Here is a 19,291-nt window from a genome sequence, read left to right on the forward strand (position 1 = left end):
TTCAAGAGATCTTCTGGGTCCCACAGCAGCATGTACAGTGAACAATTTTGTGTAAAAAAATACAATCTATTTTTTGAATGAGTGAGTGAGTAATAATTCTGCAATATCAGAAACCAGAAATAGGCTTTGCGCGTACCCATGTTTGGATTCAAACCCGGATTTCGGCGTGAAGGGCAAACGCATTAACCACTGGTATACCACACCGCCACCTTAAGGAACCCAAGTGATTAGTCATGGTCCTGGCATCCCTAATCGTAACGTATATCATTTATCACAATGTGGCACTCATCTGTTAAGTGGGACATATGTATGTTATCAGTCTCGTAATGGCTCCCATCTCATACTTCTTCCTGTTAGATAACCCTATCAGTGCGGACGACGATGTAGCTTGGTGACGTCACAGGGGACACGCCGGTTGTTGAACATTTTGCATGTTCTTTTACATTTGTTCTTTGCGGGAAAGCAAAACATGATCATTCTTAGACTAGCAGCCATCGGGTTGGTACTATCGAGATGCCATGTTGGTAAGTTACTAGTATTTTCATAGATGATTTAGGTCATTGCATGGTTATCATATATGAATATTGATTGCTATTTTTGTGATTTTAATTGTGGTGGGTGAGGTGAAATGGGGTTTAACGTCGCGTCCAAGATTATTGCGCTTATATAACGACGTGCATGCACGTGTGTGTTTGTGTGTGGCTGCTTGTACTTGTCAGGATTGATGCCGATTTAATAGTTCTAGCCCACTGAGATACAGTTTAACATAAATACTTTCTGTGACCTTGACCTACTTAGTATTAATCTGATTTCTAGATTCAGCATCCAGTACCAGTGTGGGGACTGACTTCACTGTGGCGTTCTTCCCCTACGCCTCCAAGAACATCACTGTCCCCGTCAGCAGCAACATCTACATCACCTCGGCTAATTCCGGCTACTGTAACATCGAATATGCCGTTGATCCATTTACAAGGTCAGTCAGGTATGTAGAGGTCAGACGTCAACAGACAACGAAGGTCGTCATACCAATTGCTGCACGAGTATCGCTTGGGGCCGTCAGGGAATTCAGTGCAATCCGGATTTCTTGCTCAGTTCCGGTGTCTGCGTACGCTTCCTATAGTACTTCCGGTTTTCTGTCAAGCGCCATGTTGATTCTCCCGATGTCAAGCCTGTCTACGACGTATTACGTTCCTGGGTTCCCTGGCAACAGCTTTGTAGGAATAGTTGCAACGTCTGATGACACAAAGGTGCATATCAAACTGCAATCAGTCACGAGGTTTATGTATGGAAACAAGGCGAAGGTATCAGGAGATTACATCGATGAAATTCTGTCAGAAAACGAGGTACTGTTTTTGCATTCGCCGGCCAGTGATTTCGGAGGAACCAAGATTACTTCCAACCAACCAATCGCAGTGTTCTCTGGATCCAACAAAATTCAAGATGGCGGTTTCGTTTTGAGCGACGAATTCAGTTCCGCTCAAGCTCTACCTTTGCATATGTGGGGCACAGACTTTATCATCAAGGAACCACTCAGATCAACCTACACCCGACGTTTTACAAGGATCCTGGCAGCAACGAATTCAACAGTCGTAAATAAAATAGCAGGAGGCGTCACGCAGTCCGTATTCACTGGCCTGCGTCAAGGCAGCTATACAGAGGACGAACTGAATTCTACAGACACGACTGTCTATTTCAGCTCCAACCCTATTTCTGTGACCGTTATAGCGTATGGCCCGCATGGAGCTTCGTACCTACCTGTACCCTGTCTAGCGCTTTACCAAACGGACACGCAAGTCCCGAAATTAGATTCATCAGATTCTTACATATTTATTACGACGGAAACTAAGGAACTGCAAGGCATGCAGATAAATGGTAACAGTCCTGTGGGAACAACATGGGCCAACATGTCATCTAAGGTCTTACCATACTCTATTACCGTAATGCCAACGACGAGGACTTCATCGATGACTCTCCAACAGACATCCCTGTTAGGGGACTTCTCGGCGCAGATTTTCGGTTTCGCGGCTAATAATAAGGAATTCGAGGCTAATGTTGGTTATGGGGTCTCAACGTCGTCTCCAGGAGTGCCAGGTATGTGTCGATATGTTTCAGGGAGAGTGACGGTAGAAGGATACGACAATTAAATATTATTGGGTATTTTTTTTCTTCTAACCATTTTTTTTTTTTTTTTTCAAGTATGATTTTAATCAACGCTGTAATACACTTTATGCTGATTCGGAATCTTTTTCAGTAACCTGACGACTGTTTTCAGACCTGACAATTACTTATGACAGTTTTCTTGAAATAATTAAAGATGACGTCATCTATCATACATGACGTCACAGCGGTTTTATGTGACGTACATGTAGTTCCAACAATAGATTTACTGAGGAGATCGGGACACATATTTCACAGAAAAAACAACTTTGGATATTAAATAAAATAATGCACTCGAAATAATGAACGGATACTATGTCCCTCATGAAATAATGTCAAGGATCGAAACTTTACTTCACAAATCATTCAGGACAGATAATCCGTGATTCCTTTGTAGCTCAAGTACATTTTCTTATGAAGGTATCGAGTACAGTCGAGTACACCTGACGTGTGACCGTGACAGATGGGAGATAACTCTAAATGCAACAGCTTTCAATGGCGGCCTGGACTACCGTGGTATTTTCAACAATGTGACCCTGGGTCGAGATCCGTTCTGCACTGGGGTTCTGCAAGGTGACCGCTTGGTGCTCAACGCTTCTCTACAGGACTGCAACACAAAAACAGAGGTGACACTAAGTTTTAAGTTTTAAAGAGGGGTTTCAGCATTCTCGCACATTTACATATTTAGCTTGTTTCCAAAGATCCAGATCGCGAGTATGCAAAAAACGCGAAAATGCAACTAGTATTCCATGTGTGACTGAAATATTGTTGATACGGAAACCCCATCTTCCCGAGGCACTGGCATTAACTGATTATAAGAGTCCAGTTTCCACCCTTGACAAACTAAACTAGAATTCCTGAGTTACATTTTGGCCGGACTAATGGGTGTATGCATAGTCCAATCAAAATCACATAACCAACTAGACATCCGGTTCGTAAACAACATGGATTTCAACGTGCAGATTTCGGTCGACCACAGGATTTGCAAAGCATGTGTACCGTCAACTGGTCGCCGACAGATATTTTGCAAATCTTTTCATGCTTTTAGTCAATGTGCTCGAGTGATTTGATGCATTTCGCAGGGTAAAACCCGTTTTCTTATAATATACATGTTGTCTTGACTGGGCGCCTCCATTTTATTTGAAGCAAACGCAAGTGATATGAGAGATGTAATCTGATTGGTCAATAGGAGGGACATAGAAGGGACATAACTCGTAAAAGCCACTGGTGGCTCTACGATCGAGTCAAGAAATTACAGTCCATTTCGGTAAGGGTGTAAACTGGACTTTGATAGTCTATTAACGCCCTTGCCTCGGGGAGATACGAAAACCCAATCTCACTCACTCACCCCAGATCATTCTACATTGCAGACGGAGAAAGGTCAGACCGTGTACGAGAACTCACTGACGTTTAATCAGGTCTGGCAATACAACGTCATGTGTTCCCTGGCAACCACTAACATGTCTGCGGCACAACCACAGGTCGCCAGTAACGTCATCGACGATCGTCTAGGCTCCATCCCCACCGTCACTCAGATTAAGTTGTTCAGTGACTATGGCTTCCAACACGAGATTCCTGGAGACTTGAAGATGGTCACCGGAAGAACGGTGTACGTGGAAGTGTCCGCACCATCGGACATGGGTCTGAGTATAGTGGTCAACGATTGTTACACATTTGACCGGTCTGACTCTACCATACCATTGCGGCACTTGATCAGAAATAGGTGAGAGTTAAAAATGTATACAGTGATAATTTACTCGTATACTCTGGGGGCGGTCGGGTAGCCTAGAAGTTAAAGCGTTCGCTCGTCACGCCGAAGACCCGGGTTCGATTCCCGACATGGGTACAATGAAGGATGCCCATTTCTGGTGTCCCCCGCCGTGATATTGCTGGAATATTGCTAAAAACGGCGTAAACCAAACTCACCCACTCACTACTCTTATACTCATACACTCAAAACGCATAGTGGATTTTGACTCTTGTTACGTAACTAGTGTCAAAGTAAGGATTCAAACTCAGACAACAGTACTGCAATGTTGCATACCTTCTGGCCTCGATATCCACGTAACATTTTCTTTGTTTTTTGGCAGTTCGCTGAAAAGTATTCCCCAAATTCAACAATTTCTCTGTGTGTCTGTATATATTGGTGTGGTGAGGAGTGTGTATAACAGGGCGCTTGTACACATATGAGTAGGGACAAAATAAACTAGTGACTGAAAGCATGAACAACGATCAACGCCTTGGGGCAGGCGCAATAAGTCTGGTACTCGATTCTCTTTCTCTTTAATCTGGGGCGGTCGGGTAGCCTAATGGTTAAAGCGTTAGCTCGTCACGCCGAAGACCCGGGTTCGATTCCCGACATGGGTACAATGTGTGAAGCCCATTTTTGGTGTCCCCCGCCGTGATATTGCTGGAATATTGCTAAAAGCGGCGTAAAACCAAACTCACTCACTCACTCACTTCTCTTTAATCTGCTCATACGACATGCATGTGGTAGACCGCCTCCGTGGCGTAGTGGATTAAGCGTCTGCCCGGAGAGCGGAAGGTCGTGGGTTCGATCCCCGGTCGCGTCCTACCAAAAGACGTTATGAGACGGTACTTTTTGTTACCTTGCCTTGCGTTCGGCATTAAGGGGCTTAAACAAGGACAGTATACTGAATTTGAGTGTGGATATATATGTTAAACTGCGGCATGGTATCTCAGTGGGCTAGCACTATAAAATCGGCATTAGTCCGGACTAGTGCACACGCACGCACACACACACACACACACACACACACACACACACACACACACACACACACACACACACACACACACGTAGCTGTATAAGTGCAATATTGTGCAGAATTGTGTCCCTTAGACGTACAAGGATCCGTTAGTGTTTGATTAACGGGGTTTCACCGTCTCACTATTTTTCAGATGCGCTAACGACAGGTCAGTAGGCATCATGTCCACCAGTGCGTACAGGAGACGGTTCAGTTTCACTGCCTCGAGCAACACTCTGGAGTACGTCAGCTGTGACGTACAATTCTGCAGAACAAATGACCTCAGTGAACCTTGTCAGCCAGAATGTGTGTTTTACCTGGGGGGACCTGCCGTTGGCAGGTAGACAGATGAAGGTCATAGGTGCAGCGGATGTAAGGGGTCAGGGGTCAGGGAGTCTCAGGACCAGACGTCCGCTAATTGATTAATTTTAAAGGACTGGGTGAGACACATTGACAAAGTCCCTATATTTATCAGGAGCGGTTATTTACGAGGTGGCTAACTTACGGGAAAATATGTCCATTCTGTGAAACTAATACTGATTCCTTACTTCACTTAATTTGTTATTACAAGCATGTTAAAGGACTTTGAGCCAAAGTAGAATGTTTTCTGAATGCAGGATTTTCAATTGAAATAATTTACATTTAAAAAAATTGTAGCACGGGTGGCCCAGTCGTCTTAAGCGCCGCGATTCGGTGTGCAGAGTTGCGTCCCTTGGGCACGCCAGAAACCTATGATTATGGGTTCGAATCCCGGTTCACCCCGATTGTTTCTAGGTTTGTCAGCACCATACCCGTGCTCGTGGGTTTCACCGAAGTGGTAAACGTCTGAAACCTGCATCACTTCGGGCTTTCCTCCCACATTAAGCTGACACGCAGTGATTTAACTGGAATACAGTTAAAAGCGGCGTTAAACCAAACTCACTCACTCACTCACTCACTTGCCTCGGGGAGATGACTGAAACCCTGGGGTGCTGCACTCTGGTCAACAGTCTCCAAGTGACGTCATCGTTAAACCTAATTAGTTCCATTTATTGATTTAATAATGAATAAAACATTTTAATGAATATAATTGACTAGGTATTGATAATATATATGTAATATATTATAATATGCGTCAGGGGAATGTAGCTTTCGATTGTTCACATACATACTTTCGAATCAATAAAACAACTTTGGTGATTTTTCATCACCATCGTTTTATATGCAATAAAAAGAAAAGCTGCAATGACAGCTTTGTCCAGCATTGAAGCACTTGTTTACCTCTCATAGTTGTGTGTCATAGCAATGGCTGGAGTGTTTCTCCTTCTCTTGGAAACCATGCTGTACTTTATGGGTTTTATTTCGTGTAAGTTATCCTTGATTAACCCTGGTTAACTCAGGCTGAATAGAGTCAACCCTGGATGCCAGAAATGTGGATACCAAGGCTGAATCAGGTCACGCGAAGCTTAATAATCGTTCGAACGCACGATGAATGGGCTATGGTTGGTATTTTACGGACGCTTCGCTTGATGCCGTTCTCTCATATCATCCACACAACTTGTCCGCAAGTTGACGTCAGTTCCTGCAGAGACCATATACCGATACCGGTATGTGGTCTCTGGTTCCTGGAAGAACACGACTGGCCCTGGACCCTTATGTTCTGTTCCATGCTGTGGATTAGAACGTGAGTGCATGATATTTCACGCCATAGGAAGGGTTGATCCTGCAGCTGAAAGCACGAGTTCACATCAGCCTACATTCTTCTTGGTTCCCCGGTGAATAGGCCTTCAGCAACCCATTCCTGTAAGAGGCGACTAACGGGATCGGGTGGTCAGACTCGCTGACTCGGTTGATGCATGTCATTGTATCCCAATTGTGTATATCGATGCTCATGGTGTCAATCACTGGATTAAGACTCGATTAACAGAGCGCCGTCATAGAGTTGGAATATTGCTGTGTGCGGCGTCAAACAACAAACAAATAACGTTTCTGGTACACACAGCACGAGACGAGTATGAATGAGTGGCACGATCCAAACATTGCAGGGTTATTGGAATGCGTGGTAGTACAATACGTCATTTCCTGTTTCCGTGTCGTATATAGTCATGACCCTCATGGACTAACTCTGTCTCTATATCCCTGCCATACATGGACTAACTCTGTCTCTATATCCCTGCCATACATGGACTAACTCTGTCTCTATATCCCTGCCATACATGGACTAACTCTGTCTATATATCCCTGCCATACATGGACTAACTCTGTCTCTATATCCCTGCCATACTGGGACTAACTCTGTCTATATCCCTGCCATACATGGACTAACTCTGTCTCTATATCCCTACCATACTGGATCTAACTCTGTCTCTATACCCCTGCCATACATGGACTAACTCTGTCTATATCCCTGCCATACAAGGACTAACTCTGTCTCTATATCCCTGCCATACATGGACTAACTCTGTCTATATCCCTGCCATACAAGGACTAACTCTGTCTCTATATCCCTGCCATACACGGACAAACTCTGTCTCTATACCCCTGCCATACATGAACTAACTCTGCCTCTATATCCCTGCCATACATGGACTAACCCTGTCTCTATATCCCTGCCATACATGGACGAACTCTGTCTCTATATCCCTGCCATACATGGACTAACTCTGTCTATATATCCCTGCCATACACGGACTAACTCTGTCTATATATCCCTGCCATACATGGACGAACTCTGTCTCTATATCCCTGCCATACATGGACTAACTCTGTCTCTATATCCCTGCCATACACGGACTAACTCTGTCTATATATCCCTGCCATACATGGACTAACTCTGTCTATATATCCCTGCCATACAAGGACTAACTCTGTCTCTATATCCCTGCCATACACGGACAAACTCTGTCTCTATATCCCTGCCATACATGGACTAACTCTGTCTCTATATCCCTGCCATACATGGACTAACTCTGTCTCTATGTCCCTGCCATACATGGACTAACTCTGTCTCTGTATCCCTGCCATACATGGACTAACTCTGCCTCTGTATCCCTGCCATACATGGACTAACTCTGCCTCTATATCCCTGCCATACATGGACTAACTCTGTCTCTATATCCCTGCCATACATGGACTAACCCTGTCTCTATATCCCTGCCATACATGGACGAACTCTGTCTCTATATCCCTGCCATACATGCACTAACTCTGTCTATATCCCTGCCATACAAGGACTAACTCTGCCTCTATATCCCTGCCATACATGGACTAACTCTGTCTATATCCCTGCCATACATGCACTAACTCTGCCTATATCCCTGCCATACAAGGACTAACTCTGCCTCTATATCCCTGCCATACATGGACTAACTCTGTCTCTGTATCCCTGTCATACATGGACTAACCCTGTCTCTATATCCCTGCCATACATTGGCGAACTCTGCCTCTTTATCCCTGCCATACATGGACTAACTCTGTCTCTATATCCCTGCCATACTGGGACTAACTCTGTCTCAATATCCCTGCCATACTGGGACTAACTCTGCCTCTATATCCCTGCCATACTGGGACTAACCCTGTCTCTATATCCCTGCCATACTGGGACTAACTCTGTCTCTATATCCCTGCCATACTGGGACTAACTCTGCCTCTATATCCCTGCCATACATGGACGAACTCTGCCTCTATATCCCTGCCATACATGGACTAACTCTGTCTCTATATCCCTGCCATACTGGGACTAACTCTGTCTCTATATCCCTGCCATACTGAGACTAACTCTGCCTCTATATCCCTGCCATACTGGGACTAACTCTGCCTCTATGTCCCTGCCATACTGGGACTAACTCTGCCTCTATATCCCTGCCATACTGGGACTAACTCTGTCTCTATATCCCTGCCATACTGGGACTAACTCCGTCTCTATACCCCTGCCATACTGGGACTAACTCTGCCTCTATGTCCCTGCCATACTGGGACTAACTCTGTCTCTATATCCCTGCCATACAAGGACTAACTCTGTCTCTATGTCCCTGCCATACATGGACTAACTCTGTCTCAATATCTCTGCCATACATGGAATAACTCTGTCTCTATATCCCTGCCATACATGGACTAACTCTGTCTCTATATCCCTGCCATACATGGACTAACTCTGTCTCTAAATCCCTGCCATACTGGGACTAACTCTGTCTCAATATCCCTGCCATACATGGACTAACTCTGCCTCTATGTCCCTGCCATACTGGGACTAACTCTGTCTCAATATCCCTTCCATACTGGGACTAACTCTGTCTCTATATCCCCGCCATACATGGACTAACTCTGTCTCTATATCCCTGCCATACATGGACGAGCTCTGTCTCTATATCCCTGCCATACATGGACGAACTCTGTCTCTATATCCCTGCCATACATGGACGAACTCTGTCTCTATATCCCTGCCATACATGGACTAACTCTGTCTCTATATCCCTGCCATACTGGGACTAACTCTGTCTCTATATCCCTGCCATACATGGACGAGCTCTGTCTCTATATCCCTGCCATACATGGACTAACTCTGTCTCTATATCCCTGCCATACATGCACTAACTCTGTCTCTATATCCCTACCATACATGGACTAACTCTGCCTCTATATCCCTGCCATACTGGGACTAACTCTGCCTCTATATCCCTGCCATACATGGACTAACTCTGTCTCTATATCCCTGCCATACATGGACTAACTCTGTCTCTATATCCCTGCCATACTGGGACTAACTCTGTCTCAATATCCCTGCCATACATGGACTAACTCTGCCTCTATGTCCCTGCCATACTGGGACTAACTCTGTCTCTATATCCCTTCCATACTGGGACTAACTCTGTCTCTATATCCCCGCCATACATGGACTAACTCTGTCTCTATATCCCTGCCATACATGGACGAGCTGTCTCTATATCCCTGCCATACATGGACGAACTCTGTCTCTATATCCCTGCCATACATGGACGAACTCTGTCTCTATATCCCTGCCATACATGGACTAACTCTGTCTCTATATCCCTGCCATACTGGGACTAACTCTGTCTCAATATCCCTGCCATACATGGACTAACTCTGCCTCTATGTCCCTGCCATACTGGGACTAACTCTGTCTCTATATCCCTTCCATACTGGGACTAACTCTGTCTCTATATCCCCGCCATACATGGACTAACTCTGTCTCTATATCCCTGCCATACATGGACGAGCTCTGTCTCTATATCCCTGCCATACATGGACGAACTCTGTCTCTATATCCCTGCCATACATGGACGAACTCTGTCTCTATATCCCTGCCATACATGGACTAACTCTGTCTCTATATCCCTGCCATACTGGGACTAACTCTGTCTCTATATCCCTGCCATACATGGACGAGCTCTGTCTCTATATCCCTGCCATACATGGACTAACTCTGTCTCTATATCCCTGCCATACTGGGACTAACTCTGTCTCTATATCCCTGCCATACATGGACTAACTCTGTCTCTATATCCCTGCCATACTGGGACTAACTCTGCCTCTATATCCCTGCCATACATGGACTAACTCTGTCTCTATATCCCTGCCATACATGGACTAACTCTGTCTCTATATCCCTGCCATACTGGGACTAACTCTGTCTCTATATCCCTGCCATACATGGACGAGCTCTGTCTCTATATCCCTGCCATACTGGGACTAACTCTGTCTCTATATCCCTGCCATACATGGACGAGCTCTGTCTCTATATCCCTGCCATACTGGGACTAACTCTGTCTCTATATCCCTGCCATACATGGACTAACTCTGTCTCTATATCCCTGCCATACATGGACTAACTCTGTCTCTATATCCCTGCCATACATGGACTAACTCTGTCTCTATATCCCTGCCATACATGGACTAACTCTGTCTCTATATCCCTGCCATACATGGACTAACTCTGTCTCTATATCCCTGCCATACATGGACTAACTCTGTCTCTATATCCCTGCCATACATGGACTAACTCTGTCTCAATATCCCTGCCATATATGGACTAACTCTGTCTCTATATCCCTGCCATACATGGACTAACTGTCTCAATATCCCTGCCATACATGGACTAACTCTGTCTCTATATCCCTGCCATACTGGGACTAACTCTGCCTCTATATCCCTGCCATACATAGACTAACTCTGTCTCAATATCCCTGCCATACATGGACTAACTGTCTCAATATCCCTGCCATACATGGACTAACTCTGTCTCTATATCCTTGTCATACTGGGACTAACTTTACCTCAATATCCCTGCCATACGTGGACTAACTGTATAATGCACATCATGCACATCAATATAATGACATATTAACAACAGAGACAGTGCCGATTGTTTACCCAAGGCACCAATTACAACGTCTAGTCTTTCATCAAAGATGAGATACCCAGTAGCGTAGTCTGTCCTGTGACTAGTCTCCGAACTGTTTGTAAAAGCCTGTGCGGACGAGCGTCACATTATACTAATTGTTTAAAGATATCCTTCGTTGTTTCTTTAGTTGTTTGTTATTGTTTGCTACCGAACGGACGTTGGTTTTTCGATCATTCAAGACATTGTGAGTAATTAGTCAACATATGTTTATATAACTATGAAGAATCAAACCGCATAACTAGAATCACTAACAACCCTAGCAATTCACAACCGCAGACGGAATGTCTGGCATACTGGAAAGCGGCGTTAAACCCAACTCACCCATGCACTCACTCGTGCACCGGAATAAATTTATCGAGTCAGGAGAGACCCTTTCTTGAATTGGTTACAAATTCTGTTGAGCGTAAAATAATGAAAATTGGAAATATAATGGCATGGCATTTACATGGCAACGACAAAATATGAAGCAAACGTGATTAAACGTGATTAAACGTGATTAAACGTCAATTAAGGCTTAAGGAATACAGTTACAAAACTTAAATGTCAAATAACAGATTATAGTTTCCAATAAGAGATTTTGTTTAAAATGTTTTACATCGCAGTCATCAATATGCATCTCTGAATAATGGATTCACGCGACCAGTGAAAATCCGGTTTGAGAATAGGTCTTCAGCAACCCATCCTTACCATCAGAGGCGACTAACGGGATCGGGTGGTCGGGCTCGCAAATACTCACTCACTCAGTAAATATATGAGTCTCACACTAACAAGATTCCAATACTTCTATTTCCTGAAATTTACCTCACCGATTTCCAATTGCATTTTGCTCCAGTAACACAGAAGAAACGATGTGCTGACTATAAAAATTCAAAATTCAAACTAGAAGTAAAATATCAGCGAATATTTTGCACGCGTACTTAATATTCAAATCTTAATCCGTCTCAATTGCCTTTAGCCTTTATCCAATAATTGGAAAAACATGCTTTGTATATTCACGTTCTTTACCAAGCCAGTCTGTCAACAGTAAAAAGGGAATCTGTTTGTCGTGCCTGCACTAAGTACCTACCCGCATCTATCCACTGATAAACAGTGGGCACTAAAGCCCTACGCCTAACACAAACGTCACTGTTGGAGAAATCCGATTATTTAGTTGCCCGGTAAGCAGTTTCAGATTCACAAAAAGTATAAAAACGTGTGTGTGAGGCAGACGGTCATCACAATCACTGAGTGGTTCGATCAGTTTCAACAATGAAGATTGCTCTCGTGTTCCTCGCTGCCCTTGCTTGTGCCCTGGCTCGTGAGTATACAAAGGGAGATCACTCTTCCATGTCTAGTCTTCTCTCCACCTTGAAAAGTCTTGACGTTTTTCCGTATTCGCCATAGTAGATGTTCTTGTTGATGAGGTGCGGTGGGTAGGCTAGTGGTTTAAGCGTTCGCTCGTCACGCAGAAGTTCCGGGTTCGATTCCCCATCAAGGTACAATGTGTGATGTCCATTTCTGATGTCCCTCGCCGTGATATTGCTAGAACCAACCAACTCACTCATGTTGGTGTGGTTTTATTCGGACTTTTCTTCAAAATTGAAAATTACAATAAACCAAGCTACTTTGGTTTTGCAAGCATATGTTTCAAAATAAATATTGTTGATACAGTATATTCGAGGCAGAAGAAGAAAATGAAATTAGAATTTTTAAAAATTATAGGATTCTTAGTCTTTATATTTTTTTCGATAATTGATTAAAAAAAAAAATTCTTATATTGTCGAAAAGCATGAAGTAACTGTAAACACCATGTCCATGACTTGGTAGAACAGAAATCCAGAGCCCAAAAAGAACCGATTGAAATCGGTCACAGTGTCTTGAGTGAATGGACACAGCTTGAACGGGTGGCCACTTCGGAACAACTAGCTCCCAGTGGTGACCTTTCTGTTTGAATATCACCAACCCACTGGTCGGGTCTGGTTTAGTCTGTCTCACAGTCTCTGATCAGGGTATTTTCCCATCCGCCAAGTCCTTTGCGTCATGCTATATTTCTACATGAAGCAAGTCTAGATTTTCCACAGGTTCTGAATCTCCTATCTCAGTAGGACGCCTTTTCCGTTTAATTGTAGTTGCTTGTGTCTATCTTAATTATGTATTTCCAGAGACAAAGCGTAAGTCTAGGTATGGCCGTGCCACTATTACACTGCAATGTAGGATATAAACTCACCCACTCACTCACTCACTCGTTGCTTTGCTCTTTAGAGACCAGCCTTGACTGTCGTGAAGGATGGGAGGCCGGCGACGACTCCTGCTACAAGGTCATGAAGCTCAAGGTCCACTGGATCGAAGCCTGGGTATGTCAATAATAATAATAATAATAATAATAATAATAACAACATTGGAGTTCCAAAATAGAATTAGTCACAAGCAGCCCATGCTCGTAGAGGCGACACAATGGATCGGCCAGTCAGGTTATGTGACTTGCGTGTCAGCTTACCCCGCCAGAGTAAAAACTTTGCTCATGGTATCAATCATTAGTTTGTCTGGTCCAGATTATTTATAGGCCGCCGTCATGTGCCTGGAACGCCGTGATATAACTGGAAAACTGTTAAAAAGCGGCGTTAAACCCAACCCACTCACTCATATGCCTGGAACATTGCCCCGTTACATAAACATAACTGCAAGGAACTGCCCAGTCGTTCCAGACGCCGCAAGTCACTGTACATCATATCTAACACTGCCACACTTATCTACAGACCTACTGTACCGCCATGAGGTCTTCTCTGGTTGAGATCGAGAGTCAGGAGGAGCAGGATCTTATTGCTGACATCCTCAAGTCCAAGTACAGCGGTGAGTACAGAGATATTGCTGAGTGTCTGTTATCGTAGGACTTAAGGGGACCCTATATCAGATTAGATCCAAGCATCCCTTTCTCGTCTGATGAGTCGAACAACTTAATATCTCTTGGTCTTGAAGCTTTCATTTTAGCCGGGCCCTGCTTAAGGTACACTTATCCGAAGCGGGATTAAATTAATCTTTACAAAACGGACATGCTAGCCTAGTGGTTAAAGCATTCGCTCTTCACGCCGCAGACCCGAGTTCGATTCCCTTCATTGGAACAATTGTTCAAGCCAATACGTGGTATTCCCTGCCGTGATATGGCTATGATTTCGCTTAAGGAGTCCCAATATCATACTCCAATCTTTAAATATTGGACAGTGCAATATATGAAGGCTCTCCTCGTGCCAAAACCCACCCCCTCCCTCGGTGCCATTGGTTGTAAGATTACTCTGAAGTCTAAAATCTAAAGAACTCTCACCTTTTTCCTATTGGGGCTGCAGGGTAGCCTTGTACGTAAAGTGTACGCTCGTCGCACCGAAGGCTCGAATTCGATTTCCAACATTGGTATTTAGTGTGAAACCCATTCTGTGGCTGTAATACTGTTTATTATAATCCCAAAGTAATACTTACTGCTGTTGATAGCTGACGTAAATGGGATTCCCTATTACCCTGTATCAAACATCGTGAATCTATTTCCACCTCTGACGAACATCTCGCGTGTTCTGTAGACTACTATGAGCAGTTCTGGATCGGCCTGAGCGACATGGACACTGAGGGTCAGTGGCAGAACATGCGCTTCAAGCAGAACGCCACCTACCTGAACTGGATCCCCGGACAGCCCAACAACGACAACGGTCGCGGCGAGAACTGCGCCCACATCAACGCCAAGGATGGCAGAGACTACAAGTGGAATGACCACTCCTGCAACGCCGAGCTTAACTTCATCTGCGAGGCCTTGTAAGTGTACCTTCCTGTACCTGTGTTTGTTAGTGCACTTTATACACCAAGAGGCACTGGCGGCCCAGTCGTCTAAATTACCTCAATTCCCTTGGCAGAGTTGCTTCCCTTAGGAGAGCGAGAACCCAGTGATCGTGGGTTCGAATCCCAGATCCACCTGAATATTTATTATCTTGGTTTGGCAGCATCATTCCCGTGGATGTGACCAAAATGGTAAAAGTCTAAGACTTACATCATTTCGGGTTTTCCCAAAAAATGAAGCTGACACGTCGTGATTTAACTGAAATACTGTTCAAAGCGGCGTTAAATCATACCCACTCAAAACACAACTAGAAAACATCTGGGATTCGAACAGGAGACAATAAACATATCCTACAAGCACTCCTTTGTTGTTTCAGCCCCCTGGTCTAAGCAGCTTCCGCGATGTTATTGGAGAGCGACAAGGACGGAACGGGCAGTTAGATCATCCCAGCCCCATGCAAACAGCTGACAACCGCGCTTGACAATAACATTGTATTTAATCTCAATAAAATATATATTTACATATGTTTGTTTGTGATTGTATGTGTGTTCAGGGGAAGTGACCAATGCATGGGCTGCACATTGCTCTTGGTATTGTTGGTGTGTGAGGTGCGTACACCTACAAATTCCATGCTCGGAAACAGATTTGTTTTAAAAAACGGAGTGTGGGGTCCGTTTATCGTACAAACACGCTGGCACATAATTCGGTGATCAATTTGCGTTTGTTATCCAAAAATAATACAATTAATTGCTACATTTGTTGATACCATATAATTTAGTTATATGTGTATGTTTACGTTAAGATTATTAGCACTGCTCGGTGGGAATTCAAGAAAATAATTACACTCAAGTGTTAAATGCATTCACTTCACAGTCTAAGAACAGCGGCGTTAAATCAAACTCACTCTCTTATAAAGTCTATGTTTATGTGAGTACTCACTCTCTCATAAAGTCTACGTTTATGTGAGTATGGGTTTGTTATCAAATGCTGCACTTATCAATATCCAATCTATATGACGGCGGCCTGTAAATAATCGGGTCTGGACCAGACAACGCTGTCCGGGTATATTGACGTGCAATCAACCAAGCCACATAACCTGAACCGCCATAGTTTGCTGGGGACCCAAACATAAATTCTTATCAGGAATCCGAACGGGTCTTCACAGTCTATGATGCTCAAGCTTTGCATGGCTATTCCAGCAATGGTGGGAAAACATTACCTCTAAACGGCACCAACAGTCGTCTGATCTGTTTTTAAACATGGCCGCCATAGCAGCCATATTGAATACTAGTATTAATCACCATTACTCAACATGAATCATTATATAAATTGATATACCGTACGTGGTACGTTGTGTTTGTGCCCTGCTGTGGCCTCGGGTATAAACATTAACCCGTTTATCTAAGTTACTGCATTTTTACATCTCATCTGAAACCAGTTTATGAAGCTAATAAGCTTCTCGGGACGTCATCCTATCATTTTTACGGGGCCTTCGTGCTGTAGAATAACCCCCTAGAAGTGACGTTCTACAAAAGATCGCTCTGCCTATTCTAATAGATTCATATAACACACATTACACTGGTAACTTAGGGAAATGAGCGAAAAGATGAGCATTTCTGATTAAATGCTATGGTTTTTATACTTACCTGACGCTATACTAATTTCAAGCAAAACGTTACTTATATTTCAGTGGGATCGAACATGCAAGATTTGTATTTGTAGTCTAGTGAGTGTACCATTATGGTTGAGACCCTGATACACAAAAAACTTTTTTTCAAGTACATGTTTGTTTCTTGTTTAACGCCGCACTCAACACAGTTTAACACTGACATGCATCAACCAAGTCAGTGATCCTGACCATCCGATCCCGTTAGTCGCCTCTTACAAGTATGGATAGCTTAAGACCTTTTCTAATCCGGATTTTCACGTCTGAAGTACGCCAGCAAGAGATATATTACGTCCGCTTCTTAAGACTCATGGAACGTGTGTAGCAAACATAATTGTTGATAAATGTTGAGTTGTTTCAGCATTTTCTTTAAAAAAACAGAAGATAAAAACAATTCTTCGGGTTTGGTTAAAAACGTGTAATCACGTGAGGTCGGCCCTTGGTTTGTCTCGCTGCTACACGTTGACGTTTTCAACCAAACCTGCAGCGGTTGTTTTATCCTGTATTCTAGTGTTCATTTCATTAAGGTGATGTTTGTGACACCCTGGTTTGGTGAAAATACATTTATTAATATTTCTTAGTGCCAAATTTCAAACAACCCCTATTATCCAGATTATTATACAGTAAACTAAGGTTATAACGAACTCAAATGGACCACTAATTTTAATTCGTTATAAGCATTTATCATACCTCACTGTCATAATGATAACAACCAATGCTTGTCGTGAGGGGCGACCAACGGATCGGGTGGTCAGGCTCAGTGATTTGGTTGATGCATGTCATCATATCCCAATTGCGTGGATCGCTGTCCATGATGTCAATCACTGGATTGTCTGGTCCAGACTCAAATATTTACCGACAACTGTCATATAGCTGGAATGTTGCTGATAGCAGTGATAAACAACTACCAAACGACAAAGGCAGAATGATGAGATCTGATTTGTCCATGTGATCTTGATACAATACTATGTATCCCGCCTTGGAGGGAAATAAATTTCTCAGCGGAAGAATAAATGCCTTATACCCCGCCACAAGCAAGTCAGGCTCGCTGCACATGACGGTAAGATAAATTAGTTGTAGCACGAAGCTCCTGGTATAAAACGTAACGTGGGGTGCATAAAACCTCATGTACCGTGACCCTGCCCTAATTTTTAGTATACAGCATCTTTACAGAAAATAGCCAGGACCAAAATATAAGTTTTTATATCCGTTATAAACAGATTTTACTGTATCTGCATTGAATAATGGTGTATTCCTTGGACCCATTTGATGCAGTTCTCTCATCGACTTACCAGTATGTTTGTTTGTGCATTGAACCAATCTAATATCTCTTGAATATGATTAAGTCTTCACATAATAATATAAACATGTATTCGCGTTTCATTTGGTATATTTGTTTTATGTGTAGTTTATTTAATCCATTGATGATTATTTCACCTCTTACAACCAACACAGGTTGATGGAACCAGTGCCGACAAGGCACGCTTGCAGGAGCCATATATATATGTAGTTCTTTTCTTTATAATCATATATACTACCAAAACAAGTTATAGTACACTAAGTCATTCATATGACTACAGTTATGTCATGCTATAACAGTCTATAAATGTCTTCTTTTGAGTAATATATATGGAACTGTCAGTAAACCCATATGATCTGTCACCTTTGGTACTTGAGTGTACACTGTAAAGGCCAGATAATGTATGGATGACAAATTGTATATTCTATAATGATGTGACGTTTTGGAATAGAGCCTTATGCCGTTTTCAGGCAAGATGAGGTGAGGTGAAATTGGGTTTAACGTCCAGCCAAGATTATTGCACTTATATAGCGATGTGTGTGTGTGTGTGTGTGTGTGTGTGTGGCTGCTTGTACTAGTCTGGACTGATGCCGATTTATAGTGCTAGGACACTGAGATACCATGCCGCAGTTTAACATGAATACCCCACTCAGACACAGTATACTGACTCCAAGCCGACCAGTCCTTGCTTTAGCCCCTTAATGCCCAGCATCAGACAGGTTAACAACAAGTACAATCTTTTAACGTCTTTTGGTATGACGCGGCCGGGGATCAAACCCCGGACCTTCCGCTCTCCGGGCGGACGCTCTACCACTAGACCACTGAGGCGGTCTTTTCAAGCAAGAGTGAACTAAGACAGCAGAGTACAGGGACTGTATACCACATACAAAATAACCTAACAAAAGGTTATCTGTCCTTCATAGATTAATAATCAAAATGAACACTAAAGACTTAAAACCTAATAACTTTGGCAAAGTAAACAATCTATGGATAACAACTTCTTTATTTACAGCAAGACATTTCGGTACAGATCCTTATCCCGTTGTCAAGCAAGGCTGAACAAAAATATGGTACAGAATATATATATTTACAGTACATAAAGTACATAAAGTTGTTATCCATAAATTGTGTCTACTTTGCCATCCATCAACTTCTTATTAAACCAAACAAGTAATAAATTAGGGACAGACACACAATCCCT

General features: G+C 43.2%; 2 protein-coding genes across 2 annotated transcripts; both read left to right on the top strand.

Annotated features, from left to right (window-relative positions):
- The first annotated feature begins 356 nt into the window (after nt 1-356).
- Nucleotides 357-5,560, top strand: LOC124139288. The gene is made up of 5 exons (XM_046506251.2): nt 357-524; nt 817-2,091; nt 2,578-2,783; nt 3,528-3,880; nt 5,080-5,560. Exons 1-5 carry the CDS (start codon nt 470-472, stop codon nt 5,267-5,269), a joined length of 2,079 nt encoding a protein of 692 aa, XP_046362207.1. The 5' UTR covers nt 357-469; the 3' UTR covers nt 5,270-5,560.
- Nucleotides 5,561-12,514: 6,954 nt separating this feature from the next.
- On the top strand, nt 12,515-15,646 carry LOC124139354 (perlucin-like protein). Its single transcript, XM_046506357.2, has 5 exons — nt 12,515-12,622; nt 13,567-13,658; nt 14,061-14,154; nt 14,874-15,102; nt 15,501-15,646. Exons 1-5 carry the CDS (start codon nt 12,574-12,576, stop codon nt 15,511-15,513), a joined length of 477 nt encoding a protein of 158 aa, XP_046362313.1. The 5' UTR covers nt 12,515-12,573; the 3' UTR covers nt 15,514-15,646.
- The last annotated feature ends 3,645 nt before the right edge of the window (nt 15,647-19,291 follow it).

Source organism: Haliotis rufescens, unplaced genomic scaffold (genome assembly GCF_023055435.1).
Source record: "Haliotis rufescens isolate VD_foot unplaced genomic scaffold, xgHalRufe1.0.p SCAF_8, whole genome shotgun sequence".
NCBI lineage: Eukaryota > Metazoa > Mollusca > Gastropoda > Lepetellida > Haliotidae > Haliotis > Haliotis rufescens.